General features: G+C 57.5%; 1 protein-coding gene across 1 annotated transcript; it reads left to right on the forward strand.

Annotated features, from left to right (window-relative positions):
• Positions 1–404: 404 nt before the first annotated feature.
• Positions 405–7932, forward strand: CHRND (cholinergic receptor nicotinic delta subunit). The gene is made up of 12 exons (XM_047770508.1): positions 405–513; positions 732–877; positions 1266–1310; positions 1820–1929; positions 2105–2260; positions 2433–2542; positions 3488–3688; positions 5128–5239; positions 5322–5436; positions 6449–6653; positions 6743–6861; positions 7740–7932. Exons 1-12 carry the CDS (start codon positions 462–464, stop codon positions 7920–7922), a joined length of 1554 nt encoding a protein of 517 aa, XP_047626464.1. The 5' UTR covers positions 405–461; the 3' UTR covers positions 7923–7932.
• The last annotated feature ends 4552 nt before the right edge of the window (positions 7933–12484 follow it).

Genomic DNA, 12484 nt, shown 5'->3' on the forward strand with positions numbered 1-12484 from the left:
TCTCTGGGGGGGTGGGCCCAGCTTCCAGAAGCAGTTGGTAGAGTCACTGGTCAGGGACTGCAAACCCCATCTCAGCCTCCCTGTCCCATCCACCCCCCCAAGAAATGGCCGCAGCTGACCTGCCTGACTGCTCCCCTGTCCACAGCAGACCAGGGCCGCCCCGGGGTTCAGTGTCTCTGCCCAGCCCCCACCCTCACCACTAGCTGTGGCGAGTCCCAGGCTGGGATCTTAGCCTCATGTTCTTGGGCCCCTGCCCGTCTGGCAAGTCCCTGTTCCCCCCCCCCCACCACCATCACCTGCCCCAGTTTCTCGGCAGAGCCTAGAGGTATCAGATTGCGTTTCCGGCTGCCTCTTCCCTTTACCATCCCCCCACCCTGCACCTGTCCCCTCTGTCACCCACCCACATTCCCCAGCCCCACTGACAGGAGGGGGCAGACCCGAGACCCAGTCAGAGGAACGGGATGGAGGGCCCTGTGTTCATGCTGGGGCTGCTGGCTGCCCTGTCCATGCGTGGTAAGAGTTGCTGTCGCCCCTCCCTGAAGGGTCCCTGAGGATAGGCCTACCGGGGTCCCCCACTGCATGGTCCCCTCCCAGCTCCCCCTCCATGAGGCTCCCTCCCCCCACCCCATTGCCATTTCTTCCTGGAGGGGCAGACCGCAGGGGCCCGGCTCCATGCCCAGCAGGACCTCAGGGCAGTGTCCTCCCGGGTCCCTGTCCCCAACCCTCCCCAGGCAGCTGGGCCCTGAATGAGGAGGAGCGGCTGATCCGGTACCTCTTTGAGGAGAAGGGCTACAACAAGGAGCTGCGGCCCGTGGCACACAAAGAGGAGAGCGTGGAGGTTACCCTGGCCCTCACCCTCTCCAACCTCATCTCCCTGGTGAGATGCCCCCCTGGCCGGGCTGGGGAAGGGCAAGCAGGAACAGCCTCCTGGAGACCTGGCTGTCTCTGGGACTGGGATGGCCGTGGAGGAAGGTCAAGGCCCCAGCCCGGTCCCTGGTCGCTCCTCTCCCCTGGGAAACATGCTCGGGCCGCCTCCATGCCCAGTGCTGCCCACAGGCCTGGGGCTGCTGCCCCTTCCCCAGCCTCAGCTCTGGGGCACCCCCCATATCCTACGCATGTGTTCCCTCCCTGCTCCGCAGTCCGCCCCCCCACTCCTGACTGCTGGAGGCAGGCCACTGTCGTGGTTTCCCCTGGGTGGCAGCCGGGAGTAGTGCCTGGTGAATGTGTGCCAGCCCCTGGGGGACCATCCTCCTGTTCGATTACAGAAAGAAGTCGAAGAGACCCTCACCACTAATGTGTGGATCGAGCACGTAAGGGGAACACCCTGCCCGGAGATAGGGGGTGAGGGCGCAGGGCCCAGGTTCCCCTGGGGATTCTGCTTGGGGATCCCCAGCCTGCCTCAGACACTGTCCTCCAGAAGGGACTGGCTCCTGCCTTACAGAGAAACCTCAGGCCCAGCCGCCCTTCCCACGAGCAAGTGCAGCCACAAGCCCAGATAGAGCCTTTGGTGGATTAGGATTCTTCATCTAGGGGAAAACTGTCACAATATCTCGATTCTATTAGAAGACACTGTCTACCACCTGCCAGAAGCTCATAACAAGCTTTCTACGGCCGCGATGGAAATAGTGTGCCCTTCATCGTGCAGTGCACGACCTACACAGCCGTACATGGTGGACTGAGTCCTCACTCCTTACCCACTTTCTCTGACCTCTTTGTCACAACCCCAGACCCTGTCCAGTCTTCCCCCAGTGAAATGGGAGGTGTAGGGGCGTCTGGACAAGAGCAGAACCCACTACTGACATTCCTTTGGGGCTTCCAGGGCTGGACAGACAGCCGGCTGCAATGGAATGCAGAAGAATTTGGCAACATCAGCGTCCTGCGCCTGCCCTCTGACATGGTGTGGCTCCCAGAGATTGTGCTGGAGAACAAGTTGAGCCACAGCCCTCCCTGCCCCCACCCACCCCCATCACTCTGTCTCCCTTCAGGGTCTTGAGCCTCTCCCTCCAGCCTCAAGCTTCTGACTGCCCTGCTTCCTCTGCTGCCCCCAATCCTGCCAGTTCCGAGCTGCCCAGCACTCACTGTGGCCCTTGTCCCTGTCCCCCAGCAATGACGGCTCCTTCCAGATTTCCTACTCCTGCAACGTCCTCGTCGACCCCTCTGGCTACGTGTACTGGCTGCCGCCCGCCATCTTCCGCTCTTCTTGCCCCATCTCTGTCACCTACTTCCCCTTCGACTGGCAGAACTGCTCCCTCAAGTTCAGGTGCACCCATTTCTCCAGCCACCCCACACCGCGGGGCCCCCTGGGGGCGAGGTGAATGGGGTACCCTCAGCCAGAGGTCCCTGCTCTGTCCTGGTTAGAGCATCCCATCCCCACAGTGCCCCCCCCCCACCGTGAACCCCCTAAACTACCCTCTGCCCACTGCGCTCCCCAGCTCGCTCAAGTACACGGCCAAGGAGATCACCCTGAGCCTGAAGCAGGAAAAGAAAGACGAGCGCTACTACCCCGTGGAGTGGATCATCATTGACCCCGAGGGCTTCACAGGTGCGGGAGCAGCAGCTGCTGGGTGGGCAGGCCCTCCAGACCCTCGCCCCCAGATACAGTCACATTGGCACACACACCCCCGCCCCTGCCCCGAGACGCTCCTGTGTGTCCATACCCTTGGGACATGGACACATGGGTACCCAGACCTTCTGGGGCTGGGCAGGTTCCCTGGGAAGAGCTGTGGTTAGTCTTCCTGCCCCCAGATAGGGATAGTTGGGGCTTTGGCTGTCATTCTGATGGGGTATATGTCGCCCCCTCCCAATGTCCCCACCCCAACCCTCTCTGTGACCAGGCTCAGATCTTTGACGGAGACCTACCCCTGGCCCCGTCTGTCAGAGGAAAGACCTAAATGCCACTCATCCCAAGGCTGGTACATCATGGAGAGAGGGGTTTTTCCTCTCACTGCCTCATTTCCCCCAAGTCTCCTTATTTGAATATCTATGGCCTCAGCTTCTGTGTTTTTCAAGGAGAAAAAAAAAAAAAATCAGTCCCAGAGGAGTTCCCACTGTGGCTCGGTGGGTTAAGGACCTGACTAGTATCCAGGAGAATGTGGGTTAGATCCCTGGCCTCACTCAGTGGATTAAGTATCCAGTATTGCTGTGGCTGTGGCATAGGCTGGTAGCTGCAGCTTTGACTTTACCCCTAGCCTGGAACTTTCATAGGCCGCAGGTGCAGCCCTAAAAAGAAAAAAAAAATCAGTCTCAGAGGAGAACTTCCCCCTTGTAGGTTGAAACTTCCATCCCAAGCCCCAGGGAAAGACATCCACCCCCAGATTGGGGGCCTTCCTCTGGGCCCCCACCCCCGCCCCCAGCCCCATTAGGGCCCTGCAGACAGGCCTGGCTGTGCCTCTGGGCCGGCTCCCTCCCCGAGGCCCCCCTCCTGCCCCAAGGCCCCCCCAGCCCCCTTGCCCAGCCTGACCCCAAGGTGTCCACATGCCACCCTCAGAGAACGGGGAGTGGGAGATCGTGCACCGGCCGGCCAGGGTCAACGTGGACCCCAGTGCCCCGCTGGACAGCCCCAGCCGTCAGGACGTCACCTTCTACCTCATCATCCGCCGCAAGCCGCTCTTCTACGTCATCAACATCTTGGTGCCCTGCGTGCTCATCTCCTTCATGATCAACCTGGTCTTCTACCTGCCCGCCGACTGTGAGCCCCAGCGCCCCTGCCCTGCCCTCCCCTCCTCCTGGGAGCCCCTTGGGGTCACCACTCCTGGGGTTCCCTGCCAGTGGCAGCGCTCCATGACCTTGTCGGACATCCCCCAAGAGCGCAGGACCCCCAGGGAGGTCCACCCCCCTTGGACCTCACTTCTGCCCCCTTTTTGGGGGATTTTTTAGGGCCACACCCATGGCATATGGAGGTTCCCAGGCTAGGGGTCCAATCGGAGCTGTAGCTGCCAGCCTACGCCAGAGCCACAGCAACACCAGATTCGAGCCGTGTCTGCGACCTATACCACAGCTCACGGCTGCGCCGGATCCTTAACCCACTGAGCAAGGCCAGGGATGGAACCCACAACCTCATGGTTCCTGGTTGGATTCGTTAACCACTGAGCCACGACAGGAATACTTCTGCCTCTTGAGATGGGCTTCCCTGGGGAGATCCCTTAGCGTGTCGCTCCATCAGGCTGAGATCAGGCTGCGCAGTCACCACTGTGTGCCTGAGAGTCTGGCTGTTGAGCCAATGGGTGAATAACAGAGTCTCTAGGAAGCCAGGGCAGGGGACATGCAATCCAGTCTCACCTGGTTCTAGAAGGGCACTTGTCATCTGTGATCACTTACCTCCAGAACATTTCCTATAAGCAGGGCACAGTGGGTTCCTGAGACAAATATGACCCAGCCCCTAGAGTTCCCTTTGTGGCTCAGTAGGATAAGAACCTGACTAGTTTCTATGAGGATGCAGGTTCGATCCCTGGCTTCACACAGTGGGTTAAGGATCAGGTGTTGCTGTGGCTGTGGCATTGGCCTGCAGCTGCAGCTATGATTTGATCCCAAGCCCAGAACCTCCATATGCTGCAGGTGCAGCTATAATAATAATAATAATAATAATAATGACTCAGCCCTGGCAGGCAGCATGGAAACTACGAGACTAGGAGTGTGGCCTGGGGGCAGTGGGAGCTGGAGCGGAGCTGGAGGCACACTGCAGATAGAAGAGGGGTGCTCGGGGTGGGTCCGGGATCACAGCACCTCCAGGACTCAGGGCGGAAGAGCAGGGCGGGCTGGGCTGGGCCGGGGTCTGAGCCAAGGGCATTATCTGGTGTTGTGAGAACGCCCTGGGGAGAGACACAGCAGATGTGTCATATAGGAGGGCGGAGTGGCAGGGATTGGCTGACAATGACAGCTGGTGTCCCCGGAGCTCTACCCAGTGCCAGGCAGAGGATGAGCATTTAACACTTAATAGCTGAGAAAACCGAAGCACAGAGAGGTTAGGCTACATACCCACCTAGCAGGAAGAGGCACGGTGGGATTCGAACCAAGGTGCTCTAGCTCCTTAGCCCAGGGCTCCATGGCACCATGAACAGTTGTGTGGGGGCCCCCGTGGGACCCTTCTGGCCCAGAACCAGGGGTCACAGCTAAGTCGGGGCTCCTCAGGTGGCGAGAAGACATCAATGGCCATCTCAGTGCTCCTGGCCCAGTCCGTCTTCCTGCTGCTTATCTCCAAGCGGCTGCCAGCCACGTCCATGGCCATCCCGCTCATTGGCAAGTGAGTGACGCCCCGCCCCGCCCCGCCCCCCGCGCCCCGCCCCCCGCCCCGCCCACGTGCTCCAGGGTGCACGTGCCCACAGGTTCCTGCTCTTCGGCATGGTGCTCGTGGCCATGGTCGTGGTGATCTGCGTCATCGTGCTCAACATCCACTTCCGCACGCCCAGCACGCACGTGCTGTCTGACGGCGTCAAGCAGGTGAGGGCTCTCGGGAACCAAAAGCTGGAGATGATGCTCGCGCCTCTGCAGGGGAACGAGCGAAGTCGGGGTCGGACCCTCACACCCAGAGCGCTACCCGGTGGCCAAGCGACCCTGCTGCTCCGCACGCCCCAGGCACCCCTCTCCCAGGCCAGTGTTACCTGAAAGAGACCAAACACTAGGAGCTCCGGCTGTGGCTAAAGGGGTCGGTGATGTCTCTGCAGTGCCAGGACGCAGATTCGATCCCCAGGCCCTCACTGTGGTTTAAAGGATCCAGTGTTGCCGCAGCTGTAGCATAGGTTGCAGCTGTGGTTGGGATTCGATCCCTGGCCCAGGAACTCCATAGGCCGTGGGGCAGCCAAAAGAGAAAGACAAACAAGAAAACCCAGACACTGTGAAATTTCCTCTGAAAGTTCAGGGACAGGTAAAATCAATCTTTAGTACATAGACGTCAAGGCAGTGTTTCCCTCTGGGGTCGGTAGGGATTGATGGGAGTGAGGCACAGGGAACATTCTGGAGATAAAGTTCTTATCTGAGAGGTGTTTATGCAGCTGAATGCATCTGTAAAATTTCACCTAGCCACAGGCTTAGGATTTGTGGATGCTACTGTGTGTTTGTTAAATCTCATTTCAAAGGAAGGTGAGAACTATGGGGGCTGCATGCCCAGGAGGGGGCTGGCCTTGCCTCTTGGCCTCTGCAGGGTCACCTGGTTGTTCTGGGACAGCTGAAGGCAGTTTAGCAAGTTTTTCCGTCTAAGCTCAGGATTGGGGGCATTCATTTTTCTTACTTTTTTGGTTTTCCTGTATAATTCATTTTCAACAAATGAGCTCTCTATGCTGTGAGGAATGAGGGAGAGTTGGAAGCAACCTAAGTGTCCATTGGTAGGGGATCGGGGGAATAAATGACAGCATCAGACTGGGGAGCACCTCGTGGCAGCCAGGAATGGAGGCACAGATGTTTGGGTGGGTGAAGGTGGCGCACGTTTGTCAGATGTCCCCCCCGGCCTGCGCAGCTCTTCCTGGAGACCCTGCCCGAGGTTCTGCACATGTCCCGCCCGGCAGAGGATGGGCCCAGCCCCGGGGCCCTGGTCCGGAGGAGCAGCTCCCTGGGCTACATCTCCAAGGCAGAGGAATACTTCTCAGTGAAGTCCCGAAGTGACCTCATGTTTGAGAAGCAGTCAGAGCGGCACGGGCTGGCCCGGCGCCTCACCACTGCACGTGGGTCCCCAGTGGTGTGGGGTTTGCCCTATCTGTGGGAGGTGGGGTGGGGGCAGCCCTCATGTCCACCTCTGGCCCGGTGTCCACAGGCCGGCCCCCAGCAGGCTCTGATCAGGCCCAGCAGGAGCTCTTCAGTGAGCTGAAGCCAGCTGTGGATGGGGCCAACTTCATCGTCAACCACATGAAGGACCAGAACAATTACAATGATGTGAGTAGCCACAGGGTTGCCGTGTACAGGTGTTCAAGTGGTGCACTGATCAAGCATAACCTATCTTCAATGGGCACAGTTCCCCTCAGAGATACCTACCAACTTAGGTGAAGGACTTCACAGTGGGGGGAGATGCCAGGCCCCTCAGGAAGGGGAGCCCCTGCCTAGTAATCCCAAGGTGGCACTCAGATATACACACAGGCGCACAGCTCTGCCCTGCTGGGACCATACTCTGGACCTTCCTTAGGTCCTTCCCAGTTGCCAATCATTTTCTGTCCCTGCTCAAGCCTGATACATCGGCCAAAGCAAGACATTTAAAAGGCAGCCTTGGAGTTCCTGGCATAGCGCAGCAGAAACCAATCCAACTAGGAACCATGAGGTTGCGGGTTTGATCCCTGACCTCGCTCAGTGGGTTAAGGCTCTGGCATTGCCGTGAGCTGTGGTCACAGATGTGGCTCAGATCCTGCATTGCTGTGGTATAGGCCGGCAGCTGTCGCTCTGATTGGACCCCTAGCCTGGGAACCTCCACATGCCGTGGGTGTAGCCCTAGCAAGCAAAAAAATAAATAAAATAAAAGACAGCCTTATATGATTGTTGAATATTGTAGAACTTTAAAAGATTCTGTCTTGAGAAAGGGGCCCCTTTTTCCAGTTCACAAAGAGGCTAGTGGCAGCAGTGAGTGGCTGGGAGGAAGGCTATGGCCCCATTCTCTGTCTCCTGTTTGGGGGACATGCCAGCCCAGCCCATCTGCTCTGAGCCCAAGGCAGGCTCACAGGTACCCCGAGGCCATGCCTCTGTCACCAGGCCCCAGCTTGGGGCATGCGTCTGTGGTTTGAGGGCCCTTCCGACCCCGCTGTTTCTGTCACCTTTGCCCCCAGGAGAAGGACTGCTGGAACCGGGTGGCCCGCACGGTGGATCGCCTCTGCCTGTTTGTGGTGACGCCCATCATGGTGGTGGGCACGGCCTGGATCTTCCTGCAGGGCGCCTACAACCAGCCTCCACCCCAGCCTTTCCCCGGGGACCCCTTCTCCTACCGCGAGCAGGACAAGCGCTTCATCTAGAGTGGGCCTTGGGCGGGGGCGGGGGGGGGGGGGGGGGGGAGGGGGGGCTGGGAGGCAAGGTTTGGCCTGAAAGGGATGGGCCTGGAGGGGGAGGGGGAGGGGGTCGGGTGGGGGGTGGGGTGGGTAGCTGTGAGGGCAGGGGTCTAAGCATCCACAGGCTCTTCTTGGGGAGGCTGACTCCCAGCCCTGAGACTCCAACCCAGTTGGTCCTGCGAGGCTGGAGCCGAGACTCAGCTGAGATCAAGGGAAGCGAGGGAGAAGCCCCACTTCTCAACAGTGGTTCCTTTGTGAATAAAGCCAGGAGCCAACGGAGGTCTGAGAGTGGACCCCAGCTGGGGGCGGGGCAGGATGATGGGGGGAGAGGCAGGGGGCTGGCCTTCGGGGACCAGGGAGGATGGCACTCGGGCCGGCCTTCGGGGATGGGGCTCTCTGAGGGCCTTTCATGGCTAGCTTGATTACTGTCTGAGTACCAGATGTCCACAGTTCATGACATCAGGGATTTACGATAAGCTTTCGCCTGAGAGTTATTGCTGCTCTGTCATTAGCAAAACAGTAAGTTTTTTAATTAATTACTTTTCATTTAATTCATTCTACTGAAACTCAACTTTCTGGTTAAAAATGGAGTGAATGTTGGAGTTCCCGTGGTGGCGCAGTGGTTAACGAATCCGACTAGGAACCATGAGGTTGCGGGTTCGGTCCCTGCCCTTGCTCAGTGGGTTAACGATCCGGCGTTGCCGTGAGCTGTGGTGTAGGTTGCAGACGCGGCTCGGATCCCGCGTTGCTGTGGCTCCGGCGTAGGCCAACGGCTACAGCTCCGATTGGACCCCTAGCCTGGGAACCTCCATATGCCTCGGGAGCGGCCCAAGAAATAGCAAAAAGACAAAAAAAAAAATGGCGTGAATGCAATTTATAATCCAAGTTTTTACATCAGGTCCATTGCTCTGTTGATCCCTTCTTTTCACTCCAAAGAAGAACCGGTAGAATCATACATTAGATATACTATAGAGATGCAAAATTTGTTTTACTCTTGGAATTTCTTATTGTAACATTGTGTGATAACCCGAAATATTTTACTTGTGCCTTTGCTTTAAACAATGAAAGTTTTCTATTTGCCGCAGGAGCGGCCCTAGAAATGGCAAAAAGACAAAACAAAACAAAACAAAACAAAAAAACTTCTTGCCTCCTCTGTCCCCAAGTGGAGGTAGAGCAGGTGGGATCCTGTGCCTTCACCCGCCCCCCGCCTCCTCTAGCCACCTCCTCCTGACACCCCTTAGCCTTGGGCTTCTGAGACCCCACCTGGAGCTGAGGTTGGGGAGACCCCGCTCCAGGCCACTGGCGGGAGAGATTTTTGGCAGGCGTGGGAGCACCGGAAATGCAGAATGGGCTCCCCCAGGCCCTTCTGCCTTGGCCTCCCTGTCTGGTTCCCTCTGGGAGGCTGGGGCCGGGGGTGGAAGGGTCAGGTTCAGCATCTGCAGGGGCCAGAGGTCAGCCCATCAGCCTCGGGTCACACACACCATCCTAGAGCCCTGGAACTCGGCCGTCCGCCCAGGATTGTCCCCTCTGGACCCCTATTCCTCCTCTCTGGAGTGGGGTTGCCAGGCAAGACCTGGGACATACTTGTGCTAAGAAATGATTCCTTGTTTATCTGAAATTTAACTTTAACTGGGACTCTTGTAATTTACTTTGCTAAATCTGGCAGCTCCACCGCCAAGGGGCCCCCACCAATCCCATCCCGAGGGCCAAAGGCTGAGGGTGCAGGAGCCAAAGGATGTGTTTCTGTGAGATAGCCCACCACCAAGGTTGCCCCATGATCCCCACTTCCTGTTATTTATACCCTGTGTAGTGACTCCCGCGGCTCCAGGACTTGTCTGTGCGACCCAGAGCATGAAGCATAAGTGTTAGTGTGTCACTTCCGAGATTAGGTCCTAAGAGGCACTGTAGCCCCCCCTCTCTCTTTTTTCTCTTTTGGCTTCCCCATGGCATAGGGAGTTCGCAGGCCAGGGATCAGGTCTGCACCCCAGTTGGGACTTCATACGATCCTGGATCCTTAACCCACTGTGCCAGGCTGGGGATCGAACCTGCAGCCCAGTACTGTGGAGACCTGCTGGGCCCCGCCCCCCTCTTTCTGTCTGTCTTGCTCGCACTCCCTCATTCATTCTCAGTTGGCTCTTGGACTTTGGGGGAGCCGGCTGGCATGATGAGCAGCACTGTGGAGAAGCCCATATGGCAAGGAACTGAGGCCTCCTGCCAACAGCTATGTGAGTGATATTGGAAGTGGATCCTTCAGGCACAATGGAGCCTTCAGAGGAGATCACAGCCCCCCAAAAGTCTCTGAGCTAGAACCTCCCAACTAAACGGCTACTGGATTTCTGACCCTCAGCAATCATGAGACAATAAATGTTTGTTGTTTGAAGAGACAACGTTTTGGGGTGGCGTCTTACACTAGCGGCATGACTTTCAGTGAACCACTCCTCATCTCTCAGCTTCAGTTTTCTCATCTGCAAAGGTGGCTCAGTGGTTAATGAATTCAACTAGTATCTGTGAGGACACGGGTTCGATCCCTGGCCTTATTCAGCAAGTTAGGGATCCGGTGTTGCTGTGAGCTGTGGTGTAGGTCGCAGATGCAGCTCCGACTCAATCCCAGGGCTGGGAACTTCCATATGCCACAGGTGTGGCTGCAGAAAGAAAAAAAAATGTTTTTTTAAATCAAAAAGTCAAGGTACAAATCTCTAACTTTTCCCCTTGAACAGGGAAAAAAAATAGCTTGGACTTCTACCCTTCAGATGAACAGTCTGTCTGGGTCTTTCCTGGAATTGGCCACTAACGCTGGGAAGGTGCCTGTCTCACTGAGACCAGAGAGGGCAGAAATCAGATCCCTCAGCCACTGTTGTGCCTCTCTCTGTCACACGGTGGCGCTGTGGGCAGCAGGTCTTAATCAGGACCTATCCATGTGGCCTTCCCTCCCCAGGAAGTCACACACCAGGGACTAGCTTCCCGAGAAGCCAGAGGGTGTCCCTACACACCCTGCAGGCCATCAAGGCTACCCACTCTCTTGCAAAGGGCCATGAATCCATCAGGATTGCGCTGGGCCGTAAGGAACACAAAACCCAAAGAACTGTGGTTTAGGGAGTTCCCACTGTGGCTCAGCAGGGAATGGACCCAACTAGTATCCAGGAGGATGGGGGTTCAATCCCTGGCCTCGCTCAGTGGGTTAAGGATCCAGCGTTGCTGTGGCTATGGTGTAGGCTGGCAGCAGAAGCTCCAATTAGACCCCTAGCCTGGGAACTTCCATATGCCAAGTGGGACCCTAAAAAGCAAAACAAACAAACCAACAAACAAAAAACCCTGTGACTTAAACAAGAAGTAAGGTGTCCTCTTTCTCCCATGGTAAGCTGTGTCTCAGCTGCCCCACAAAGCTAGGAGGGACCCAGGCTCTGTGCCCCCTGCCCAGCCCTTCCTCCTTAGTGTCCCGGCTTTGTCTTCAGGCTGGTTGCTTCTGGTGGTTCGATGACTGTCGCATCACCACGCATCACATCAAGTAGGAAAGGGGCCAGCCATTTCCGCCCCTTTTATCAGGAAGCAAAAGCTGAAGCCCCTCAGCCGATATCAACAGACACCCCATCAGCCAAGCTGTTTTCACCCGGCCACTCCATCTGCAAGGGAGCCTGGGAAACAATCATTTTGCTTTTCCAGCCTCTGGAGTAGAAGGTGGCAAAGCTGTTAGACCGCAAGTGAAGACGAGAGATGTTCTCTCTTTTGCGGGCTGCACCTGTGGCATAGGGAGGTTCCCAGGCTAGGGGTCGAATTGGAGCTGCAGCTGCCAGCCGACACTACAGCCACAGCCACCTTGGATCCAAGCTGCATCTGCAGTGACCTACAGTGCAGCTCACGGCAACCGGATCCTTAACCCACAGAGCGAGGCCAGAGATGGAACCCACGTCCTCATGGATGCTAGTTGGGTTCATAACCCATGGAGCCACACCAGGAACTCCCAGCCTCCCCGTCTCAAGCTCACCAGGCCCCAGTCCCATGCCTCAGAGAATGGGGGGACACTGACCTGGTGCCCTCATTTGTGTTAAGGTGTCGTTGCCTGGGGGACAGAGCTGGTCTCTCCCGTGGGCACATGGCCTTCAGCGTCTCAGCCTGGTGGAGTCACCATGGAGCTGTCAGGCTGGTGGGACACGTTTGGGACGAAACCTGCTTACCCATCAGCTGTCACACAAACACATCCCCCACATTCTGACCCTGGTCAAGGCCCCTCCTCAGCACCCTGCCTTCTCTCCCCACCCATCTGTCCCTGGCTGGTGTCCTCGGCCCCCAGCTGGAACATGGATGGAGCCTGAGCGTGGGGACAGATGCTGGACCGTCTCCGTTGGGGCAGATGGGGCCCCTCGGTCCTCCCCAGTCTGGGTAACCTGACCCTGGCATTGTGTCCATCCTGGAACAGCTGATGGCTCTGTGGTCAGACAGCTGGTGGGGCCAGGCTGGCTGGGGTGGGAGTGTGGGCTGTTACATGAGACCCAGAGCCTGCATCTCTCTAGCCCAGGCCGGGGGAGCTGCAG

The sequence above is a fragment of the Phacochoerus africanus genome, chromosome 3, assembly GCF_016906955.1.
Source record: "Phacochoerus africanus isolate WHEZ1 chromosome 3, ROS_Pafr_v1, whole genome shotgun sequence".
Lineage (NCBI taxonomy): Eukaryota > Metazoa > Chordata > Mammalia > Artiodactyla > Suidae > Phacochoerus > Phacochoerus africanus.

Coding starts and splice junctions, on each gene's coding strand:
- CHRND (XM_047770508.1), top strand. CDS start 462: ATGGAGGGCCCTGTGTTCATGCTGGGGCTGCTGGCTGCCCTGTCCATG. Junction 1,311..1,819: donor CTAATGTGTGGATCGAGCAC/GTAAGGGGAACA, acceptor TGGGGCTTCCAG/GGCTGGACAGACAGCCGGCT. Junction 1,930..2,104: donor GAGATTGTGCTGGAGAACAA/GTTGAGCCACAG, acceptor CCTGTCCCCCAG/CAATGACGGCTCCTTCCAGA.